At 39.5% G+C, this 23,763-nt stretch overlaps 3 protein-coding genes across 8 annotated transcripts; 1 reads left to right on the top strand and 2 right to left on the bottom strand.

The window, feature by feature from the left end:
• Positions 1–795: 795 nt before the first annotated feature.
• rnf40 (ring finger protein 40) lies at positions 796–15,413 on the bottom strand. 2 transcript variants are annotated; one of them, XM_034708770.1, is made up of 20 exons: positions 15,305–15,413; positions 14,677–14,826; positions 13,757–13,924; positions 12,177–12,483; positions 11,651–11,851; positions 11,155–11,276; positions 10,833–10,979; positions 9,694–9,768; positions 9,448–9,567; positions 8,689–8,868; positions 8,395–8,530; positions 7,845–7,966; positions 7,435–7,700; positions 6,856–6,973; positions 6,575–6,724; positions 3,360–3,569; positions 3,146–3,271; positions 2,176–2,316; positions 1,950–2,051; positions 796–1,519 (listed from the first exon to the last, which is right to left on the bottom strand). In XM_034708770.1, exons 2-20 carry the CDS (start codon positions 14,812–14,814, stop codon positions 1,343–1,345), a joined length of 3,006 nt encoding a protein of 1,001 aa, XP_034564661.1. In that variant the 5' UTR covers positions 14,815–14,826; positions 15,305–15,413; the 3' UTR covers positions 796–1,342. The 2 variants fall into 2 exon arrangements, with proteins under 2 accessions (XP_034564661.1, XP_034564660.1); XM_034708769.1 differs by having other exon boundaries at positions 929–1,519; positions 3,360–3,572.
• Positions 14,644–20,065, top strand: phkg2 (phosphorylase kinase, gamma 2 (testis)). 2 transcript variants are annotated; one of them, XM_034708773.1, is made up of 10 exons: positions 14,644–14,844; positions 17,246–17,357; positions 17,442–17,617; positions 17,714–17,768; positions 17,883–17,948; positions 18,053–18,216; positions 18,335–18,425; positions 18,553–18,706; positions 18,846–18,971; positions 19,086–20,065. In XM_034708773.1, exons 2-10 carry the CDS (start codon positions 17,263–17,265, stop codon positions 19,329–19,331), a joined length of 1,173 nt encoding a protein of 390 aa, XP_034564664.1. In that variant the 5' UTR covers positions 14,644–14,844; positions 17,246–17,262; the 3' UTR covers positions 19,332–20,065. The 2 variants fall into 2 exon arrangements, with proteins under 2 accessions (XP_034564664.1, XP_034564663.1); XM_034708772.1 differs by lacking the exon at positions 14,644–14,844 and adding an exon at positions 16,755–16,979.
• Positions 20,010–23,632, bottom strand: ccdc189 (coiled-coil domain containing 189). Of its 4 annotated transcripts, none has more exons than XM_034708775.1 (9): positions 23,554–23,632; positions 22,654–22,694; positions 22,498–22,563; positions 22,233–22,396; positions 21,917–21,987; positions 21,717–21,833; positions 21,513–21,591; positions 20,342–20,443; positions 20,010–20,246 (listed from the first exon to the last, which is right to left on the bottom strand). In XM_034708775.1, exons 2-9 carry the CDS (start codon positions 22,659–22,661, stop codon positions 20,086–20,088), a joined length of 768 nt encoding a protein of 255 aa, XP_034564666.1. In that variant the 5' UTR covers positions 22,662–22,694; positions 23,554–23,632; the 3' UTR covers positions 20,010–20,085. The 4 variants fall into 4 exon arrangements, with proteins under 4 accessions (XP_034564666.1, XP_034564665.1, XP_034564667.1 ...); XM_034708774.1 differs by having other exon boundaries at positions 23,379–23,565; XM_034708776.1 differs by lacking the exons at positions 22,654–22,694; positions 23,554–23,632 and adding an exon at positions 23,379–23,547.
• Between the last annotated feature and the right edge of the window lie 131 nt (positions 23,633–23,763).

Genomic DNA, 23,763 nt, shown 5'->3' on the forward strand with positions numbered 1-23,763 from the left:
GACGCATGCCCGGAGTGCGATCAGGTTGGCCCCTGTCACAGCATTGTCTCATGTATTAATGAAGACCATCAGTTGCTATGGCAACGTCTGTGCTGTGTGCCACACAAATAATCCTTTAAGCACTGAGAAAATCTGCTTTCTTATTAATTCAGATTCTTATGAGTAAACATCCTCTGCCCTTGTATTCAAAATGTTTTCTCCAAATATTACGGCCAATTCTCGAGGAAGTCTTACCTAACTGTTCCCAAATGCCTGATAAACTTTTTTTCTTTCTCTCTGCAGCCTGGAACGTTTTGTGTGCGCGTTACATGGCGAGAACCGCCTTTCCCACGTGAACTAACGTCAAACAGACGCTAACCATCCTCCCAGTAAATAGTTCACATCATCAGAACACAGAGAAAAAAAGAGGTTTCATTGGCTCAATTAGGTTTGAAGCATGTTGTGAAACAGATGTTTTTGTACTCAACTGTCACGGTAACCTTTACGAAAGCGCGCTTCGAGGACCTGGAGCTGCACGGCCCACTAAGGACACCCATATGAGCTGACTTTCCACTGCAGTGATTTCATCCGTAATGAGGCACTATAAGCTGCAGATGTTGTGTCAAACTCTCCAATTGGAGCCATGGCAACAGGATGAACACACACAGAGGAGCTTGCCCAAGGTGATCCAAACTCTCCTGTATGTGCTGAGCTGGTGCCAAACTCGCTGACGTCTCTCAGGCTTTTGTTAATACTATAGCCTAACAGAGGATGTAAGACAATTCTGGCTGTTTAACTCTACATATCAGAAACATATTGAGTTTTTCACATGCAATCCTCCAGTCTGAAGAGGATGGCTTCTTTTAATTATGAAGTTTAGATTTCAGCTTCACTGTTTTTTTTCACATGGTTTTCAAAAGCAGCAGGACAAAACGACTCACAAAAACGCTTCAGGGGGCTCAACCACTGCAGTTTGAAGTTTCTTGATACATTAAACAAAAAACTAGACATGTTAAAAAAGGGGGCCATGTTTGTATAAAAAAAAATAAAAAAAGATGTTCAACGTTACAAGAATGAGGAGGACAGGAAAAACAGTGCAGAGCAGCTCAAGTGCAGCATTATCATGTTCACAAACAACTGTGTTTATTAACTACAGCACAATGCTATCTGTTTGGTCACCAGTGTGGCAATGATGATGCAGGAAAACAAAGTCTTACAATGAGAGATTAAAGCAGGGAATCACTCATTTGATATCCCCACACTGTCTTTAAATCAATCTCCAGTCCCTGTGTCCTTTCTCTACTCTTCTCCCTCCTTTGGTTCTGTCTACTTTCTTCTTTTTCCACCCCTCCACCTCTGAGGATTAGGTGATGTAGATGCGGTGGAAGTCGTTGGCTCCAAAGGCACAGTTGCACTTAGGGCACTTCCTCTGTCGGGTGTCGTAACGCATCTTTAGACATTCGTAGCAGAACACGTGGAAACACTTGGTGAGCACCGTCTCCTTGTCCCGGGTGTTGCAGCAGGGGCAGCGCAGCTTGGCCTGGAGATGGAGAAACAGAGATAAATAAATGCTCATAGAGGCCTGACGTTTCATTGCCAACACCGTTATTATCATCCCCATCCATTGTACACTACCACTGCTAACACTTGAGGGTGTAACACGTTAGATTCTTGATATCCCCAAAGCACAGAGAGACTGTAATATTTGTGTTGAGGTTTGAGCTCACTTTCTGGCTCAAACTCATGAATGAAAAATTGCTGTTGCCAGCCAATTAGGCAAATTACAAAGTGTAGTATTCTGCATTATGACGTCTTACTGTTTTACTACACTGCTTTAGATCTGTCAACAACAGTCTACAGCAGACTGTGCCTTGAAGCTATTGGCGTTTATAGAACTCCCTCACCAAAAACAGAGGCTGATTAAAGTCATAGATTTCTGCCTGAAATCAAAGTGCTCCTTCTTTTTTCACCTTGTACTGGTTGATCTCCTCCTGCAGGATCTCATCAGCATCAGAGTACACCTCCACTTTCTTCTGCTTCTCCAGCTTCCGTCTCAGCCTGGACAGGTCCTCCTACAAGGCATCAGGAGTACAAAAGGTTTTAAGTAAGCTTCCTGATTTGATTTCCCAATCAGGTGTTCAGCTACTATTCACTGGGGCTTGGAGCAATAAGGCCAAATAGTGAAAAGCAACATACCTGTGCTCGTTTCAGGTTGCTGCTCTCCCTCTCCCGGGCGGTGCGGTTCTCTGCCACAGAGACCTGGATTTCCTTAAGCTTGGCCTGTGTATGTTCCAGCTGCACCTTCAGGTCCTCTGCCAGCTGGGCAGCTTCCACCGCCTGCAGGAGGGAAGGAACCGGATACACTCAATAAAAAAGAATTACCTAATGATGAGATTCCTGAGCTGCAGTGGGCTGGTAGTGGTGGTACAGTAAGCTAACACAGACCTTGGCATTCAGAGATTAATCTTTGTGTTTTAAAGACTCACTCGTATTTTAATTCAAACAACAGTATCAGTGGTTTTGCATGTTTTATTTCGTTGATTCAGATTGTGTATATTTTTTCCAGCTCTGACGACAGTTTTCCACAGGATACCATATGTTTTTAGATCATCTTCACTGCTTCCAGGCCACCTCTGTTTTCAGTTAAAGCAAGAAGTCCTTGTTGTGTGTTTTTTGTTCTGTTCTAATTTTATTCTTATGGTTGTTCCCACTTGAAAAAAACAGAGGATTTAACAAATATACCCAGAAATCAACACGATAATCTCCCCAACAAGACCCTGAAGCACTCAGCCGCACAGTTGTATCGTCTAACAGGTACTTGGACAACAAGGGCAATTACCAGCAACATGTCCCATGAGAAGCTCTTAACTACTTGCAAAATAAAAAGTAAGGGAACCAGGACAGACTGTGGGTTTAATTTGCAAACACTTCACCTCATTAATGCAATGTTTTCTGGAAGCGGCTCCACAAAAGTTGGATGTAATAACTTTTTACAAGCAGTCAAACACACCCAAACCGTTGTGTACACATGCTATTATCAAGATCCTCTTAAACGCTGCACTGTGTTTGCACGTAGGAACATCTGGCAACAATCAAATCATCTCGTCATTAGAAAATCTTGAGTGCAAGAGCCGACAAGATGATTGATGGCACCCCCTGCTCTCACCTTTCTCTTGTTCAGTTCCAGTGCTTGTGTCCGGACAGCCAGCTCCTTTTCCAAAGCGGCGAGCGTGCTCTGAAGAATGCCCTCTTTCTCCTCTAGTTTCTGCACCACCAGCAGCTGGGCATCAACCTGAAGAAAGGCAGGGGTAAACGTTAAAGCTGTCAAGTGTCAGTGCAGCTTTTTTTTTTTTTTTGGTTAATTAGAAACAACAAGTTACCTGTGTTTTAAATGTGAGAACTTGGTCTGCTAACTCCTCCTTCTCCTCCTTCAGCAGCTTGTAGATCTGGTTAGATTTGATCCGCTCACTCATCAGCTTGAAGTTGGCGTCGTCTTTCTCGCGTAGCTGCTGCAGCAGGCGGCTGTTCTGCTCCTGCATGTCTTCGAAGGCCTGGCCTGTCACATCCATCTCACTCAGCAGGGCCTCTTCCTCCTCAAGAAAAAAAGGGAGATCTGTCAAAAGTTCTCGACTCGGGTTTAAAACGGGTTTTTGGGGGGTATGCAGTGCAGTTTAAAAAGTTTAGTTGAAAGTCAACAGTTAGATGTTTCTTTCAAGGTAACACTTTTAAAAAAAACTCAAGACTGCACCAAACTTACTAATATGCTACAATGTTTGCAAGACCATTTATTTCCTTTCTGTGGAATCATCTTAACTCCTTTACTTCTCAATATGCACAAAAACACTCATCAGTGAAACATCCTCTTTGCTCCATCAATCTAGTTCTCTTTCCACAAATGCATCTTTCTCAGCCTGACAGAAGGATACAGCTCAGTAGCTTTGTCATGGTTTGAAGAGTCACAGGGGGGTTTTGTCATAATATTACTTGATGTGTTGAGTTAAAATCCTAAAGTTTGTTTCGATGCTACAAACACAACTCCAAATTGTACTGTGCTACATTTGCTAAATGTAGTTTCATGCAGTGCACTTAAAAGCCAACGAGGGCCTGTAAATGAAAGTCATGTGAACTCACAAGTAGCTTTACTGAATAGTTTAACATTCTGTCATATAGTTAAATTTGTGGTATCAGAGGATTAAGGGGAGCAGATTTAACTCTTCTGAGTCCAAAACAGTTTACTAAAGTAACTTTAACTCGATACACGATGAAAAGATTAAAGGTTGATGATAAATAAGCCTCAGTCTAGACTGTGTTGGCCTTCTGTTAATTAAGTACTGTAGACCCCCCAAGGAAGAGAGGCTGCAGGCTTTCTGATGTCAACATCTGTCTCCTGTGTACTCATAAAATTCTATGGAACAACAGTTAAACTTCTTCAAGCACAGCCATAAGACTTACATTTTGGTGTCACTTCCTGGATTTAATTTAATTACAGTCGAAGGACTAATGTAAGGCGGCCTGGAGCTTTAAGGTGGTCTGATTAAAACTGGTCACTTGAGACGCATCCTAATGCCAGGTGTGAAGTGACGCACATATAAGGATCACCCAGGTTGCATGTTAATGCCTGGTGCTAACAGGGCTAGAGCGAGGTTATTGGCTTTGCACTCGAGCTCACAGGAACACTTAAGAAAGCAGAGGTCTGAGTTGACATGGCTGAAGATAATGTGATTCATGTTATCTGATAAGCCAGTAACACTGATTTTAGTCCATGGAAGAAGCAGCTGGATGAATATTAACGTGACAGAATTACATTAGCTCATGTGGGTGTGACCACTATCTACACAACTCCAGCTTTAACTTCACTGAAATTTGACCCCAGCAGTAAAAGTTCCATCTCGTGAGTGTCTGCCTAGTTTTCTGACTTTCCAATTAAATTCACGAGAGGAACGTCAGAACGTTTACAAGACAGCAAAGCCAAGTAAGTGAGCTCAGATCTGACACGTGTTTTACATACTTGGGATTTATCAGGGGTTGCTCACCCCTAAAAGGTTTGCCACACCCAAAAGATGTTTTTATCATTTTTGTATTAAGGCAGTTTTGAATCGTCAGCATGTTTACAACTTGAGCAAAATCAATTTCAACAAAGAAGTTCAAAAACCTAGTTTAAAGATACGTGAGATGTTAGATAAATAACTGAAGAGCTTTTCAAAGCTGCATTGTAGGAACAAAAAGATGCTTAATAACAGAAGCTGTGAAAAACAGAATGTGATCTTATCTGATTTTCCTATTTAAAAGTTTATGAAAATGAGACTATCAGATGTTTGCGTGAAGATGAACTAGTTTAAACCTTCCGGGTAAGATGCTTTTATTTGTTTTGTTTTTTTAAATCTCATTTTGACAACAATAAAGCGTAGTATTCAAAAGCAAAGACATTTGACTTCAGACCAAAAAAAGGTATTAAACAAACAAATAGAATGAGTAATAAGAAAAATGCAAAATCGCTTGGGCATAAAGTTCAACAGCTGAATCAATTTAAATGCGGGGCCACAGCCTCGGTTTTCAATTCCTCTTTTCTTTTCTAAAATAAGCCGCAAACATGATAATCATTTCACAACTTTTATTATCACTTCTGTCTTGTTTATACTTATACGTGGTGCTTCCCCAAAAGTATTTCATCAGACCATTTCTCAAACAGGGTTGTATATATATTGCTATACGTCTCATTTTCTTATCTGATATTCTTAACTTCACTAGAAGTGTAGAAGGTTTGCTGTATGACCTAAGGTTAATATCATGTATAGGATCCATGTGGTCTGTGCCGGAGGATCTGAGAGGAGCTGACAGAGATATTGAGATTTTTAAACGTAAACTAAAAACATATTTATTCAGTCTGGCTTTTATGTAGGGTTTAACAATTTTATTACTTACCTTTTACTGTAGTACTGGTTTAAATGTTGCTTTATTTAAGTAATTTTAACTGTTATCTTATTCTATTTATATTTATTTATTCATTTATTTATTTATTTATTTATGTAATCAGTTTTTATTGATATTTTTAGCCTTAGTTTTATTTTTTAACTCTTATCCTTACCCTTTTAAAAACAATTTTAACTATTTGTATTCTTAATCCATTTTGATGCTTTAACTTATTTCAATAACACATATTTTATTGTAGGTGTGCATTAGTCTCTATTTAATTTAATTTAATTTAATTTAATTTAATTTAATTCAATTTTATTTTATTTTATTTTAATTTTAATGTTAATTTTAATTTGTATTATTTTTATTATTATTACTATCTACCCCTAATATGTCTTGCCATTGTTTTACTTCTGCTTCTTTCTTGTTTTTCAATCGCTGAAAAGCTCTTTGGGTTGCATTTGATTTGTATGAAATGTGCCACATAAATAAAGTTTGATAGATTGATTGATGTAAAAATTCTTAGGTAAAAGATGATGAGAAATAAATATATGATGGTAACCAGCAGCTGAAATATAGAAAAAATCTAAACTACTTTGACAAAAGTGTACAGGAAAAAAGAAACATGACTGGTAGAAATGCCCCTCCACCTGATCTATGAGGTAAGAATACACACAGATACCTGCTTAGTAGCAGCAAGTTTCTTCTGAAGGTGCTCGATGGTCTCCTCAGCCACTCGGATCTTCCTGAGGGCGTCTTCATCCGCCAGCTTCTTGCTCTCCTTCCTCTCCCTCTCCTCCAGCTCTCGCACCCGCATCCTCAACTCATCAACCTGGACAGTAGGAAATAAGGGTTCAGCATGGTCCGTTTCATTATTTAGCTTTTTATTAAGGGAAAATGTTGGGTTTTTTTAACAGAAAATAAAAAAAGGATGATATAAAGACGACAAAACAAAGAACAGACCTCAGCTTTAGCTTTCCGTTCAGCTGCCATGAGCTGTACTTTGTCCCTCTGCTCCTTTGGAGCTGACTTGTACATGTCCAACAAAAGTTTCATCTCTTTCTGGGACTCCTGGGCTTTCCTGAGGGGGAAAAAAGGATGGAAGGTGGAATACTTCTAAATGCTTGGCAAAATTTTTGCTTGAAAGAGTAAACAAAATGTAATTTGACATGAATGATAACAAGTCCTGTGTGAAGTGTGAAGTGTGAAATGATGGCGATGCCAGCCCTCTAGGCACTGTTTGTAATCTTTAGACAAATTATAGTAAAAGAATTTGGCTTCCAACTTTCATCTTTTTCAATAAAAAAAAAAAGATTCATTATGGTTTTGGCCTGGACTGTGAATCGACCCTACAACCAGAGCAGCCAGGACTGTGGCCTCTGTAGAGCAGGTGCTCCATTTACAAACCGAGTTATATCAGCACTCCAAAATGTGTGAATTGGGATTTATGTGAGGAACAGGATTTGACGACTAATGTTTACTTATGGCCAATGATAGAGTTATCATTAAATAACTGTGGATTTAAGTAGAATGAAGGATTACTTAAGTTCCACTCTGAGCATCTTGAGTGTGTCCGAGTCCTTCCTCTTCATCTCGTCGCTGCGCTGCCTCTCTCTCTCCCGCTCCCTCTCTCGTTCTCGCTCAGCCTCCCTCTCCCTCTCTCTCTCCCGGGCCCTCTGCCTCTCCAGCTCCTTCCTCCTCTCCTCCTCCTCCTCTTGGTCTTCATCATCCTCTTTTTTCACGTCCATGCTGTCACTCGTTGTCTCCTCTAGTATCAGAACCCCGGCGTCGCTGCTCTGACAGCGTAACTTTCAATAAACAAAAAGATTTCTTAAGAACTTTTAGATTGTACTGATAAACAAAGGTGACATTGACGAGAATAAATGCATCACAATGTCCTCAGAATAACGATGTAACACAGCAATCATTTCTCCATAAATCACGTCACCTACCTTGTTGATCTCCATCTGGGTTTCCCGCAACTTCCTCTTGTAGCGCTGCACATCTCCTTTCAGCTGTAGGTTGTGGTTCTGCAGACTGCTGATCAAGTGTCGCATCTCCCTGTTGATTGGCCCTGAGAGAGCACAGAGAAAGCACGACAGTCAAATCTGCAACCAGCTCAGTCACTGTGTAGTTTTGTTTTGAGTCAATAAACATCATCAAGTGCATGCTGCATCAGAATGACATCACAATCCACATGTTTGTGTGTGTTTGTGTGTGTTTGTGTGTGTGTGTGTGTGTGTGTGTGTGTGTGTGTGTGTGTGTGTGTGTGTGTGTGTGTGTGTGTGTGTGTGTGTGTGTGTGTGTGTGTGTGTGTGTGTGTTGCTTAATATGAGCTTCAGTTATCAGCCATAAACTGATGTAGAAAATAATAAATCTGCAAGGATCCAATTTCTGAATCTTGCAATACATCAAAAAAATACTCCATCTCCAAATATGGGTATAGATTTATAAGTATGGTGATCATTTAAAGACATGCTGGGGGGGGGGGGTTATAATTACCTGCTTGCTCATTAGCTGCCAGATTCTGCTCAAACTCGATTCGGAGCATCTCGTACTCTTTGCGCACCTGGGCGAGCGTATCCTCCAGCTGAATGACCTCAGTCCTCAGCTTCTTTTGAAGTGACAGTTCATCACTCTGATCAGTTGAAAACAGGACAAATGATTATTTCACAAAGCAGCGATGATAATATACTATGTTACTGTGTTGATATGAAAACAATAAATACGAAGGAAAGCAACACCATGCCACAGTGATGTTACAATGGCAGAGAATCTTTTATCCGTGGCCGTTACCTCCATGTGCTCAATCTGTCGCAGATGGGCGTTCTTTGTCGTCAGCAGGAGGGCCCGAGCCTCATCCAGCTGTGTTTTCACCCCAAGAGACTCATTGTACAGCAGGGAAAACTGGGACTGTAGACATTTATACTCTAGAGTCTCCTTCACAACCTCTTCTGGAATATTCCGCAAGTCCATCTGAAAAATCCGAGGATGAGGGTAAAAGGTGAGCATTTCAGGCCTATACTGGTCAACACCAGAATGTCATGTGAATTAGGTATGGCATGGATTCTTGATGTTAAGTTTGGCAATGTGTCTAATGCAAGCGGCAACCTCTGGTCGAAAAATAAGAGTCCAATGCGGAAGTGCTAAAAACTGAAGTTCATCGAGGATCCGCTTGAGGCTGGCTCCGGAAGAACCGGAAACCACATACACACCAATTCATAAAAGACGATCTTTACAGCAGAAATAAACATGTTTACAGCCTGGTACAAAAGACGAGTGTAGTCTGGATAGCTAATTTCTCGATCGGCACTCACTGTATGGGGTTTTTTTTTTTAACGCGGCAATTTCAAAGATATTGAGATTACGAGTCTTCCAATGAGAGGCACAGCTGACTGGATTGACAGGCGGGAACATTGTTGGCTAGGAGGCTCAAAGTCCGCCTCTTTACGTCACAAACGCTCGACAGCGCTTCAGGAACAGATGGGTGACGTCACGGATACTACGTCCATATTTTATACTGTCTATGGTATAATTTTAAGTTAATCACTTTACCTTGAGCTTCTCACTCTCCCTAACAGCCTCCTGGAGCTCCACCTGCAGTTTCTCCAACTCTGCCATGCGGCTGTTGGCCAACTCTTGGTTGTGCTCCAACTCTGCATTGAGACTCTCAAACTAAAAAAAAAATGGGATTGGAGGAATTAGCTGGCATAGAACACCTCTGAAATATGAAATAATTTGCGTGCAAAGAATGAAACATTAAACACAAACTCAATGCATTTCTTAGACATGAATACACACCTTTTGAATGTTCAGTGTAATCTGGCCTCCAGGTAATCCTCCTGAGCTGCCAGTGCAGCTGTATCCTGATTTGAGCTGCAGAGAGAGAAGAAAGTATAAGCAAAAACACTGACACAACTCAGCTCATGTTCTTCATGTTCAATACCTGATGCAAATACCAGTAATCTCAATACATCAGCAGGTAGCATTATCAGCCTTATCAGTGTCAACTAGGGATGCACACAATTAATCGATCATGGATTAATTGATTGTTAAGACATTACTCGAAACACGGATTTTTGTTTTCAATTTTCCGTCACGTGAAACGGACAACATGTGGTCTCATATTACATTCAGCTATCAGGGAGGTGTTGTCAGTTCAAAGCATGTTTCGATGTGATTCAGCTGTTAAAGGTGTTACGCACAGCGGAGATGCTCAGCTGAGACTGTGCGTCAGGTCTCTCCGCTTTTTAAAGACGATCAATACACAGCTGCCGCCAACAATGACACGAAGGTTGACAACTTTAAATTGGACGTTTCTCCACCTTTGGATACAAATCCAACAGACTGTTGGGAATTGCTAGAACGCTATGTTTGCATATCAGCAACTTCAGAGTCATCTGAGCTCTTCTGCCGCTGGACTGATTTTGACCCGGTTGCGCTCCCGGCTTACACCTGACGAATATACACTAGTTTATTTTTCTCAATAAGAACGAGTAGACAGAAAACTGGACACTGTGAGTCTGAAGTATGTTTCTGTTAGTATTATGAGCCTTCACTATGTCCTTCACTTTATAAGACTATGTCCACAGAGAATATTTTTATGAGTCTGATCGTTGATAATCAGTGTTAAACATGTACCCGTATTCAATACCGTCATTTATATGCATTTTGTTGCTGTAGAAAATATAATTTGGTGGAAAAACGTATTTGGCCTTGTTTTTCACATAAGAATAGTATATATCTCTATATATATATTTTTTTTTATTGATTAATCGATAAATCGGTCGTTAACATGTCCAAAAATCGATCACAGAAAATATTTAAAATGTACATCCCTAGTGTCAACTCATGACACTGAGCCTACACCTCACAAACAGATAGAGAGCACACGTACACAATAGAAGGAGGCATAGATACACATTTTTATACAAACACACCTGCTCCATAGCTTCAGCCAGATGTTTGTTGAGCTTTTGCTCCCTGTTGCTGAGTTTCTCCATGTCCCACTGCAGGTCCTCCACTGTCGTCTCCATCTCAGACACCTTTGTCTCAGAGCTGGTGACCTTGTCCACCAACTCATTGTACTGCAATAAGGTTAAAGACAGGATAGCAGCTCTTTGATCAGTTTCACATGTATACGAAGAAAAGCAGCTGCTTGAGTTGATGTTTTAAATTGACTAATTTAATATTTCTGACACACACTCTTATGTCCACACACCAGAAAAATATACAACACTAAAAGTGCCAAGTACGTTATACCTCCATGGACATCTTGTGGTGTCGGCCCTGCAGGAGAGTTGCCAGGTCTCGCAGTCGAGTGTTCTCATCGTGCAGAGTTTGGTTCTCATTGGTAATTTCGGACTGGCTATCATCCTCACTCACTGCCGTTAAAAACAAAATAAGAGAGCAAAACCTGAATATTTACCTCGTATTGCAAGAAAATCCTTTACACATTTATGTCCACAAACAACTTGATGAATCGTCTTTGCAAACCAATAAGAAATATGTACAAGGCATAAGACATACAAATAAAAGATAATAACAATAACATAGCTGATGTTATTGTTATTATTTTTTATTTGTATGTCTTATTCTTATGCCTTGTAAATAGAGAGCACAGTTTTCCAAAGTCAAATTCCTTGTGTGTTCAAGCATACCTGGCCAATAAAGCTGATTCTGATTCTGAAACAGGTGTGTAATGTAGGATTCCATTTTGTTTTATCCTTCATGAATCTGTAAGTGACAGGAAAGTTACCTGCAGCCTGGGCCAGCTTGCACATGTCATCGATGCAGCTATGCAGTCTGTCAAAGACGCAGACCAAGCAGGCAATGGCCCCCTTGCTAAACTGCATGCGGTCCTGGAGTTGCAGGGTTAGTTCCTCTTCGCTGCTGTGCTCCAGGGTAGTGAGGAAACCCTTGGCGTTCTCACTTAGGGGAGGAGGGGGTGGGGAGGCATCTGCACATGGAGAATTCGTAAAAGAAAGGTTAAAAATAGCTAATGTGGGTCAACAGAGAGGCCAGCTATGCTTTATACAATTCTGAAATTCCACATGCTATTTTTCAAGTAAAATATAATTCAAGACAGAAGTTATTACTTTGAGTGATAATAATTATTAATGATAATATTAAGATAATATTAAGACTGTATTTGGAATCACACCATTCAAAACTATGGCATCCATGCTCAACTAAATGCAAGAAACTCAGTCTATAAATTGCGTAGTGAGAATACAGCAGTCCAGTCAGCAAGACCTTCCAAAGACCAAAGGAACATTGCCTACCTGTTTTTGAGTCCTGTGGTGGCTCTGTAGGTTTGATCACATCCTCTGATCCTGTAGGAAGCGGGGGCTGTGGCTGCTCCTCCTGACGCTCTTCTTGACCTTCCTCCTGCTGATCTGCTTGCTCCCCCTCATTCGGAGTCTCTGGAAGTGGAGGTGGAGGCACCACACATGTTGGAGAGGCCAGAGTAACACCATCTACTTCCATTGGTGAGGGGTCAGGGAGAGGTGCCGAGGGCACAACAGGAGTAGATGGCCCTGGAGCCTCAGGTTCTATTCGCTTGCGTAGAACGTGCACATTTTCTTCCAACTGCAAATTAACAGAAGTATTAAAAAAACATTTAACCTTTGGGATAATAAAAAAACAATAACACTAATATGAGAAAACATTGATCAACAACGATCAGAACTTCTTTGACAATCATGACAGATGTAAAACCAAAGTCTTAAAATATTTTTTTTGTTTAACTCATTTCAGAAGGCCTAGTAGCTGTTACATGAGACACCTATTATTAGAGATAAACAGATTAATGGGTGCCAATAATGGCTTTTGAAATAATCAGTTAATACCTGCACTCACAAGGCTGATTAAATAAATAATGTCAGCAGGCAGCCTTGTCAGTGTGGCTACTGTTAGTGCAGTGTTAGCACTTTCCTTTATATCCATTTCACTATTTTGCATTTTACATTCTGCTATTCATTTTCCTATAAAGTCACCATCCTCTTTTCCAAATTCTAACATTTTATAGCATTTCAAATCTAAAGCAGTTGTTGGCTAGTGTTTGATTTGATTCTGTTATGATGTACAGAATAATGCAGTTTCATATTGCTTCTGACATAAGATAGTTGGTAGTGCTGGGCTCGTCCAACAACAGGGATATTGGACGGGGATTATTTTGCCAGCAGTGTCGGGTGAGATCGAACTTTTTTTTTTTCTGGTATACCAGTGGGGATCAATCGTTTTTCTTTTGGATGGCTTCTTGTTTCGTTTTTTTTAAACCGTAACAGACTTTAAAGAACTAAAAAGACTCTTGTTAATGAAGTAATGTTGTGTTTGTTATAGATTTCGTTTGGAAAGAAAATCTATGATTATTTTGAATCCATAAACGTTCAAGATAAAGGATTTGTGGGGGTGTTGGTGACCTTTTCTTTGCTGTAGGTTACACGATTCCCCAAGAATCCCCTTAACGTGTAACAGCGACTAGAAGTAAAGTTCAGTCGATTGTTACAAGTATCAGTCATGTACTGACATTTATAGCATTCCTCAATGTATTTTTCTATTTCAGGAATCAATTAAAAGAATAATCTAAAACATAAAATTGTCAAAGATAACCATTTATATTAGATTGTAATGTGCATTGAATAATAGAAGTTATCATTACAGAGTTGTTTTTATCAGATGCAAAAACCCCAAAAGATATTGGCATCATTTAAGTCCAGCACTCTAACTACTGGCATCAGCATAATTGGAAAAACGATATCAGTCAACAACAACCCATAATGTAATTTTTAGTGGGATCATTTTTTTAACTCAAGAGGGGTACAACGTATAATGTTAAACATGTAAATGTTATCAAATGTACCTGTGACCAGTAGCGATTAACAATCAGCAGGGTGGTATCATCAGTGGCTTGTCTCTTCTCCAACTTCTCAATTTTTTCACGTAACTCATCCTCCATCGCCTGTCTCTGCTCCAAGCGCTCACATAGCTTCTTATTCTTGAACTGGAGAACCTTCATGTCCATCTCCTCCTGCACAAAACAAATAGACCACCGTAATGAGGAACAAAAAAGATTATGGGTAGTGTTTAGGAAAACATTTTTGAGAGGTGTACAAACTAGAGTTGCCAACTGTCCCGTATTAGCCGGCACATCCCGTATATTTGGCTAAATTGGTTTGTTTCATACAGGACCTTAATTGTCCCGTATATTGACTATTAATTCTTGTAAATACAGCAGACTGCCCTCTACATATCCTAGAACAGATTAAACGGCAGTGGCAGATCAGCAAATGCGCCAAGTCCTGCAAAAAAGTGTGGAGAGGAATTTCTCTCTGATGGCCATTAAATGGTCAGACTCCAGAAACAGATGCAGCACGGAGCTGATCAAAAACGGACTTCAAATATCTGTAAACTGTGACTTGTCATGTAAGGACTTCTCTCTGGCTGTGCAAAAGGACAAAAGACTGTTTGAGTCAGTCAAGAGCAGCAAAAAGTATCCATGGAAAAAGTAAATTTGGTGAGTCATACAACTCTTTTACATTTATTTTTTTTCTTTTGCCTGTTTCTTGATGTAAAGAGCAAAATAGTGGTTTATTTGAGGTTTATTCGTGAGGTTACACAATGATACAGTAAGTATTAAAGGGAATATACACACTTTCTGGATTTCCAGTTGAATGCACACATCATGCTCACACCACCATGGCACCGTGCACCTGTCCCTTATTTAGTTAAGTTGGCAACCCTAGTACAAACTGGAACCTAAAAGAAAAACACAGGACCCACCGTAGAGGAGACCCCAGCTATTCGGATGGGCTCAATGAGGGTGGTGGTGGTCTTCTCCTCTTTCTTGCTTTTCTTCTCAGGTGGGCCAGGGGGACTGTCCCCTCCTGAGGGACGTTTTCCTCCCCCTGCACCCGACATCTTACCTTCCCCCTACAAGTTTGAGACAAGGTATGATGTGTTATTTCGGATAGAGTCTGAAAGATGCGTGGGTTACTTTTGCAAATGTACATTTCATTTGTTTTGTGACAGCTAGCAACGGCGTTAGCATTTCTAAAAAGACGACAAGCCATTGATTGCAAGTGGTCTGAAATACTACTTCTCTACAGTTCATATAAAAACAATTATACTCCCGAACGGCCTTGAGGATTGGTCCTTTACACACAGATGCTCGAAAAGCTTCTTTTATTTCATATTGGCCATTTGGGCAAAGATTAACGACATATGCTAACGCCTGCTATGCTAATGCTAACGTTAATTCGCCGATGTTTTGCTAGGCGGCGGCCCGACGATATGCGAGGACTGGACATCGGGGTTTTTATTTATTAATCACCATGACATGCATAGGAAATTCTGTTCATAAAATATAATTCTAAATTTAGGTCAGACCCGTTATATTGTCATTACAAACCTTCACAAGGAGCGCCTGAAAATGTAACTCAGGGCATCAAGAGAAGCTACCGGAAATTACGTGAAAGTACTTCCGGGTTTTTTCAGTTATTAGCAAATCAAGAAATTATATATAATCAGTGGTGGACAAAGTACACAGCTTCATTAGTGAAGACAAAGTATAGATACTCCTGGTCAAATATTACTCCAATACAAGTGAAGGTTGTTCTGCCAGATTAGTACTTGAGTTAAAGTACTGAAGTACTTGCTTTTAAAAATACTTAAGTATTTAAAGTATTTTGTTAGAGCCATAGAGTTATTTGAGTGTGTGCGTGCCTTTAATTGTCATGCTGCATGTAAGTGGTGCTGCCAAGTGGGAGCTACTGAGCATGTGCGAGGCAATTTGTGCTTTCATTTGAGCAGGACAAGGAGCACCATATTTTTCTAACCGTAGCTTTGTTTGGTTTGTATAGTTTTGTCGCTTTTGTAAAAATATAAGTTAATAGCGACGAGAGAAGTGATTTTGTTTTGTCTATAATTTTAATAAATTCTCGGTTTGTTTAATTTTATACGGCATTCATTTCCTTTTTTTAGTAAACTTATTTTACAACCCTACAACGCACGAGTCAGAAAGATCACGTCCTGCAGAAGTGGCAAAGAAGGTTTCCTAAAAGTTGCCACTACATACTTCTTAAAAAATCTCCAAACATTGTATTTTCACAAAGCATGAGTGCAGTCAAGAATACATAAGAGTACATTCTGTTACATTATGTTTATTTAGAAACCATTTTGCAATCTCTAAAAACTATATCATGGAATAAAAACAGCAACTAAGTTACTCCAATAACAGACAACTTAGTTTGAAATGTTTTTCTGAATGAAACAAATGTTACGTAGCTCAACACGCTTTCTCAGGTTGGACAGTGAATTTTTGTATGTTTGGGCAGAGTGGGAAACAGGGAGAACATTTCAAACAATACATATCATTCTTCACTTCAAAAACCTCTAACACGGGCTGAAGATATGGCCATGGGTGCTCAGGTGTAGAATTATAGCCATCATTACCACCTCTAAATGAACTCTGAGTGAAATCTGCTCTGTGTTTGCTTCACGTTCAACCATGCAGCACGACATACAGGTATGACTAAAGCACTGAGACAAACAGAACTACACAAACACATTTTACTGTCATAGGGATCAGATTTCAGAAAAGAGAAGGAAATTCATGAGCTGACTTCAAAGCTAAAGTAGTGAGTAACTAGAGCATTGATATAAATGTAGTGGAGTAAAAAGTACAATAATTGTCTTCTGAATGTAGTGGAGTAAAAGTAATAAGTTAACCCCAAAAATAATACTCAAGTAAAGTACAGATACTCAAAAAAATTGTAAATTTACTTTGTTACTGTCCACCACTGAGTGTTTCCATCCATCCTGCAATTTTTACTCCGGCCTCATGTGGGCAGTACTGCAGCAGCTTGTGGTAACGGACTACAGGGTGATTTCTGGAATGTGACAAGAATGTAAACACAGCTCTGATGCTTGCTAACGGGTGTTAACATTGTCGGTGACTTACTTCTGGTTTCGTCGCCACTTTTATGGATGTATGCCTACGATAGATATGTCAAGCTAATATGGCACGGTTTGACTGATCCTTCATCGGTGTCCTCCTTTCCTCTGCCCGTTTGATTGCATACATGGTGAGTAGCTTCCTTATCGGTCAGTGAACCTGCTGCTGCAGCAAGGCCATATGAAAGACACAGCCGGCTAGCTGTAATGATGGAACAAGGGTATTACTGAAATAACAGAAAAGCTGGTGATGTGTATATAACGAGAAAATGTGCAGAACGATCTGCTAGCTAATATCGAGCTAGGTTAAAAAAAAGACACTTCCTTGTAGTAGTTCCCTCAGTATTTCCTGTTACAGATCATGCAGAATGCGAGTAACACTTACTTGTTGTTGCAGATATAACTGCTAGCATAATGACCAAGGACATAGTTGTTGGAGATGAACTACCTGACTGGGTGGGGGCCAAGGAGTTCTACCAGAAGTATGACCCCAAAGAGGTCATTGGCAGGTGAGTCCAGCAGCTATTAATCCCAGCGTTTCACTGTGATGATAAATAAAACCCACGCTGCAATCTGTATGTATGCTATTCTAGGGGTGTGAGCAGTGTGGTGCGCAGATGTGTGCACAGACACACATGTCAGGAGCTGGCAGTGAAGATCATTGAGATCACAGCAGAGAAGATGACAGTTCAGCAGCTGGAGGAGGTGAAAACCTCCACACTGAAAGAGATACAGGTCCTCAACACGGTGAAGGGGCACTCCTCAATCAGTATGTTGGAATTCTACTCTTATAACACTTAAAACTCATGCTCTTGAAATTTCAAAAGTGTATAAACTATATTATGTCTTGTTGTTTCCCTTATAGTTACTCTCATTGATTCCTATGAGTCCACAACGTTCATATTTTTGGTGTTTGACCTGTGAGTATTGAAACAGAAATGCTTTGGTCTTTATGGTTCCTCCCAAAATGTTTGGACTCAGGTATTTATATTTATACAATTGAAAGATAATGTCAACATTTTTTTCCCTTACAGCATGAGGCGTGGAGAGCTATTTGACTACCTCACAGAAAAAGTCACTTTGAGTGAGAAGGAAACCAGGTGAGCACCAGCATCCAACATCCTGTCAGCAGCACTTTGAGTCTGCCATCACACTACACACCAGGTACAGAACAATGCGTTAAGCGAAACTCTTTGATCTGCAGGTATATGATGCGAGCTCTGTTGGAGGCTGTGCAGTACCTCCACTCTGTAAACATCATCCACCGTGATTTAAAACCTGAGAATGTTCTTCTGGATGATCAGGGGCACATCAAACTATCTGACTTTGGTTTCTCAGTGCAGCTACAACCTGGAGAGAAACTTAGAGGTACTGCTGTTATAAATATAAAGGATGACAGAAATGTGAATATCCTGTTTATAAATCAAATTCATTTGTATAAAGTAAAGGTTGAAACAATATTTTTTTCCTCTGTTGTTCTTATAAGAGCTATGTGGGACACCTGGTTATTTAGCCCCTGAGATATTAAAATGTTCCATGGATGAAATGCACCCAGGCTACAGCAAAGAGGTTGATCTGTAAGTAATTTATTTTGAACTACATTTATCTGAAGTACCATTAACAGTGTATCGGTATACATTTTCAAAGTGTTATAAATACATTATTTCTAACTCTCTCTCTTGTTTTGGTGCATGTTTGGAAAAGTTGGGCCTGTGGAGTTATCCTTTTCACCTTACTGGCTGGCTCACCCCCATTTTGGCATCGTAAACAGATGCTGATGCTCAGGATGATCATGGAAGGTCGCTATCAGTTTAGCTCCCCGGAGTGGGATGATCGGTCCGACACTGTGAAAGATCTGGTAAGACAAATAAACCTCAGAGTTTAAATTTTAGTGTTTTTATTTTTCCTTTCAAAGAAATATCATTTTTTTGTCACAGTGTCAAATCATGAGGTTGAACCATAAAGCGGTTTATAATCATTTTGCTCATGTTTCTCAGATATCCAGGCTGCTAGTGGTTGACCCAGTTGTCCGCCTTACTGCAGAGCAAGCCTTAGCACATCCCTTCTTCAGACAGTACCAGAGGGAGGATGTGCGTCTCTTCAGTCCTAGAAAGACTTTTAGGGTGAGTTACAATATTGACTTTTTTTTAATAGCAGCTGGTTTAGAATAAATGAAATGGCTGTTTAGTAAATATATCATCTGTATTCTCATCTTCTCTCATGTCTTACGCCCTCAGGTGTTGATCATCAGCGTGCTTGCCTGTATCAGGATGTACAGTCGGTACCGAAGGGCTCGCCCGCTGACTCGGGAGGTGTTGGCTAGGGATCCGTACTCCCTTCGTGGTGTGCGCAAACTCATTGACGGCTGCGCCTTCCGTATCTACGGGCACTGGGTAAAGAAAGGGGAGCAGCAGAACCGAGCTGCTCTCTTCCAGAACACAGCTAAGATCATGCTACTGGGCCTGGAAGAATTTGAAACATAAAAACTCCACCTCATTCCTAACTTTCTTGATTTTATTTAAATGTTAGTATACGCTGTCATGTGAGTGTTTTACTTGTCATGTTACTAAGTGTAATCTAAGGAGAGGAATTCAGGGAACTGGAGGTTTGTATGCCTTAATGCACACTGTGGTCGAGTTTACGATAAGCATGCACAACTTACTGTTCTTCATCTGCCCCTTGATCTAAGTTTGTGGTTGCTTGAACGTCTTGTCAGGTCATCATGTAGAGAGTTAAGGACGCATTGCACAATCATTTAACAAAAAACATTACAAATATGTACTCTTTGTATATTTAGGATTTTTCAGAGTTGAGGTGATTATGTTTTTCTTAACACTGTGTGGTTGAAGTGGACATTAAAGCACTGTGATTAATTATTTAATACATCATTTTGTTGTAACAAGCTCATATTCCAGTGTTTCAAACTTAGTACAAAAGATCATGTGTGAAACAATAGCAATGTTTTTGTTAGAGAATCCTGTCGCTGTCATGCACGCAAACATCCCTTATTAGAAAAATCTACCTACACTAACTGTGAAGATATATATGACTGTATTTCTCTTTGAAACTAAACAATACCATTCCATACTCTGTTCTTCATTTCCACAAATTGCACTTTTCCTGAAAGTGCCTGCCTGTAATTGTACAAATGCAGATGTACATTTTGGCTTTGAAAAAAAGATTTATTAACAATAAAGCATATGTTGGAGTTGTCCAATTTTGTTTTTGAGATGTCTGTTATTTTTTGGCCCTGTTGTTGTTGTTGGGCTGTGGGGATTGAGGCGTACTGTTGTGCTGATTGGCTATTTCTTTCATGCGCTGATCAAGTTGCCCGGACACAAGCGTCATCTGCTCTCTGACTTCTTTCTCTATCAGTGTCTTCAGCTCTGACTTTGAACCTGAAGGTGAGAAAACAAAGTAGAAAGAACCATTTGCAGTGCATTTAGCCAGGGAAAGTTATTACCATTAAGATATATTTGATATGTAATCCTACCCAGTATGGCATCCTCTGGCTCTGTAGTGGGTACCTCTTTTTTTTCAGGAGAGCTGTCTTCTTTTGCTTCTGTTACAACTGGTTCCTTCAGATTTTCAGCATCTAATTGAAGAGAGGTATCAATAAAATCAAATGATATGTTATGATCTTTTTTTTTCTCCATGTAAAAACATAAAATGTATCAACTTTAAAGTATTACATCACAAGGAATGGAGGGTGTTTTTTTTCTGACAAAATGTTTCAAATTTATAGTTTTTTTCTGTTACTTTGTGTTACCCATGAAGTCCCATATTGAAATATTTTAAGCTTTTACCATGCCACCTCAACTAATGAAGCGATGCAAAGGCCCAAAACTGCGCTGCTGAACAGTTAATGTGTCATCCTCACAGTCATCTGAAGAATGTATCCTCCAAGGGTGGTGGCCTACTTAACCCTCCTGTTATGTTGTGGGTTGAATTGACCAGTAACATATGCCTTCCAAACCAGCTAATTGCAGCATAAAAATCTGGGCAGCATGTGACAAAAATCAAATTCAAAATGTAAAATAAAATAAACAAAAATCCATGTCATGTTAAACTTTTGTATTTATATTTAGGGCTTTTCAATGTACATTAAAAAAGTATTAACATTAATTTAAATAAAAAACGAGTGAGTTATCCTCATTGAACCATGATCTGTGAAAATTAAAGAACACCAATGAACTAAATCTTGATTTAAATGGTTGGTAATGGCGCTACAAATTAGATTTAAAAAAATGTGTATTGGGATTTTTTGGGGTTCTGACACTTCTGGATAATTGAATATGCCCCGGGTCAAATTGACCAAGGAACATTATTGCTGTTCCAGAGAAATGAACATAACAGGAGGGTTAAAACACAACAGTTCTTGTCTCTACCTCTGCCCTGTCATTGCCAATGCTGTGATTCCGAAATTAGTACTGCACTCATACTTAAAGCCCCACTACCAGCCCAGCATCTACCTGCAGGCTCCAACTACAGGGGGTTTAGAATATTGCCTCATCACTCCTTAAATTTGGCATATAAATAAATCTGTGAAGAGCAATGAAGTCAGAGCCTAAACGAAAATTCAAATTAAGTTATGCTGTTGCAACAAACACTTCAAATCTTGCATATTGAGTTTTTGGACATAAATAATATTCTGTAATCTTTACCTTTAAAAGATGAATCCTCTGCAGTAGGTTCATCCTGATTTGGGCTTTCAGAGTAAGTCAAAGATAAATCAAGTTTAACCTGTGAAAATAACAGAGCAGCTCATAATCTCCATTATATATTTTCACAGCACAGACATTAAGATTCATAACAGTTGATAGAGAAACTTACTTAAAAAATGTAAAGAATATTTTTTTCAGACTCACCTGTGGAGTAAAAATATATTTGTAAAGTTTGTAGTGCCTCACATAGCTGTTATAGATGTACTTTATGATACAGCTTCCCTCATCAGGGCTGAAGAGGCTAATACTGAAGGGAGGTCGCTGTAATGGGTAAGCAAACATTTCATGTTATGTATGGATGATTAAATTATATTACATGTAAAACAAAATATTGTTTTACAAACCCTGACTGAATGACAGAGAAGTAGCTCCTTGCAGTATTTGAAACACTCCTCTATGTTGTTGAGTGGGGTTTCTGCAAATAACAAAATCAAACACGCTCATATAGAATTTGGGAACATTTAGAATAAGTCATCTTTTAAAAATTTGGCAATAATTTTTACCCTACTGAAGATGATGTGAGTCATATGAACTAAAGTCTGACAAAAATCTTATTCAGTGGACATTTGATTTTTGAACATATTCATATCTATTATAGACTTTAGAGTATACACCAGACCTGCAACTACAAGAGAGTAATGGTAATATGAGTTTACTCACCAATGTTAGCCTCATGAACAGACTTGATGATGGACAACAGAGCAGAAGTTTGTTCCTTGTTGAGGCTACTCTCTCTGCAAAACAGCACAGTGTGGACATACAACTCCAGCAGAACTCCTCTTTTTGGTTCAGGCAGGTCAACTCCAAGCACATTGCTTAGAGTGCTAACACAGTGGAGAGGAAGCCAGAGAAACATATTTTAGCACTGTGTGTGATAGGGAATAAGTATTCAGACAAAATTCTGGTCAAAAACAGGTGCTGAAACCTCTCCAGATCAGGAAGAGACTGCATCTTGTCAATCTGCTCCATGTCATGGTAGGTGACATCTGTCCTGAAAACAGAAACCCACAGGAAGTATATTCAGGGAGACTGAGGTTAGTCCAGAAAAAAAAAAAATCTAGATCGAGGACAAAGCTCTCACCATAGCATCACTTTGGCTCTCAGGGCCTGTGGTAGGCCTACCTACAACACAAAGTAATATTTTCTTAAATTGTAAGCTTGTATATTTCGAGGCTTTAGGCTATTTTTATATCAGTACACATAAAACTACCTTTTGTAAATCGTTTTAAGTTGTAACCTACCTGTTTCTGTTAGCAATATATACAGAAAAACATTGTTACACTAAAAATCAATGCAAATGTATTGACCATAGTCTGCTGTCTGCAAATAAATGTATTGCACAAAACTGGAAAGACACTAACACACCCAGTACCACCCTTGGTTAAATCAGATGTTGTCAACCCTCCCATTATAAAAAATAACATACATCCAGAAAGCCAAAGAACATGTTTTTGAAAAATTTGGAAACCCTTCATTGATTATGTTAAAAAACAATCAAACACTGCAGTCCCCAAATCCATGTAGAAATGCAGATTCTTTCATTTTGTCTTAATATGCCAACTGACCTTCATTGTATTTCTTTCAAATTGAATAGCCTTGTTTGATTTAGAGAAGCTTTGTTCATTCTATTTTTTTTTTTTGTTATTATTATTTTTCTTTTTTTGTTATTGTCTTGTTTTTCCATTTGTTAAACCTTGAGATACAGCCATGCAACTGTGAAAGTGGAAAAAGATTAATGATAAAGCCGTATTTTTGTGGTGATAAACTTCAACAAAAACACTATGGCAAAAAAAAAAGTTGTTGTACCTTGATTTTCGTATCCATTTTTCAATTGTATTAATTGACCAAGTTTTAGGCCTACATTCAGCAAACCGTTAAAGTTGACAGCTAATAGCACAATAGGCAGCAACGAGCACACCTCTGTAATTGATATCGTTAAAAAATACAACGGTCATACTATTTTATGTTTACCCAAACCGACCTTCGATCACTTCCTGTTTGGCTTCCACATTGTATCCTAGCAACACTATAGCCCTCCCCCTGACCTCCTATCCAGAGAGGCACCCTACTGCAGGCAAGATGGCGCCGCCACAACATCCACACCGGAAGTCCATACCGGAAGTCCATACCGGAAGTGATTCTTTAACCCCCTCTCTACCCAATGCCGGATGCTTCGAACTGGAAGTTTCTT

This window comes from Notolabrus celidotus, chromosome 18, assembly GCF_009762535.1.
Source record: "Notolabrus celidotus isolate fNotCel1 chromosome 18, fNotCel1.pri, whole genome shotgun sequence".
Classification (NCBI taxonomy): Eukaryota; Metazoa; Chordata; class Actinopteri; order Labriformes; family Labridae; genus Notolabrus; species Notolabrus celidotus.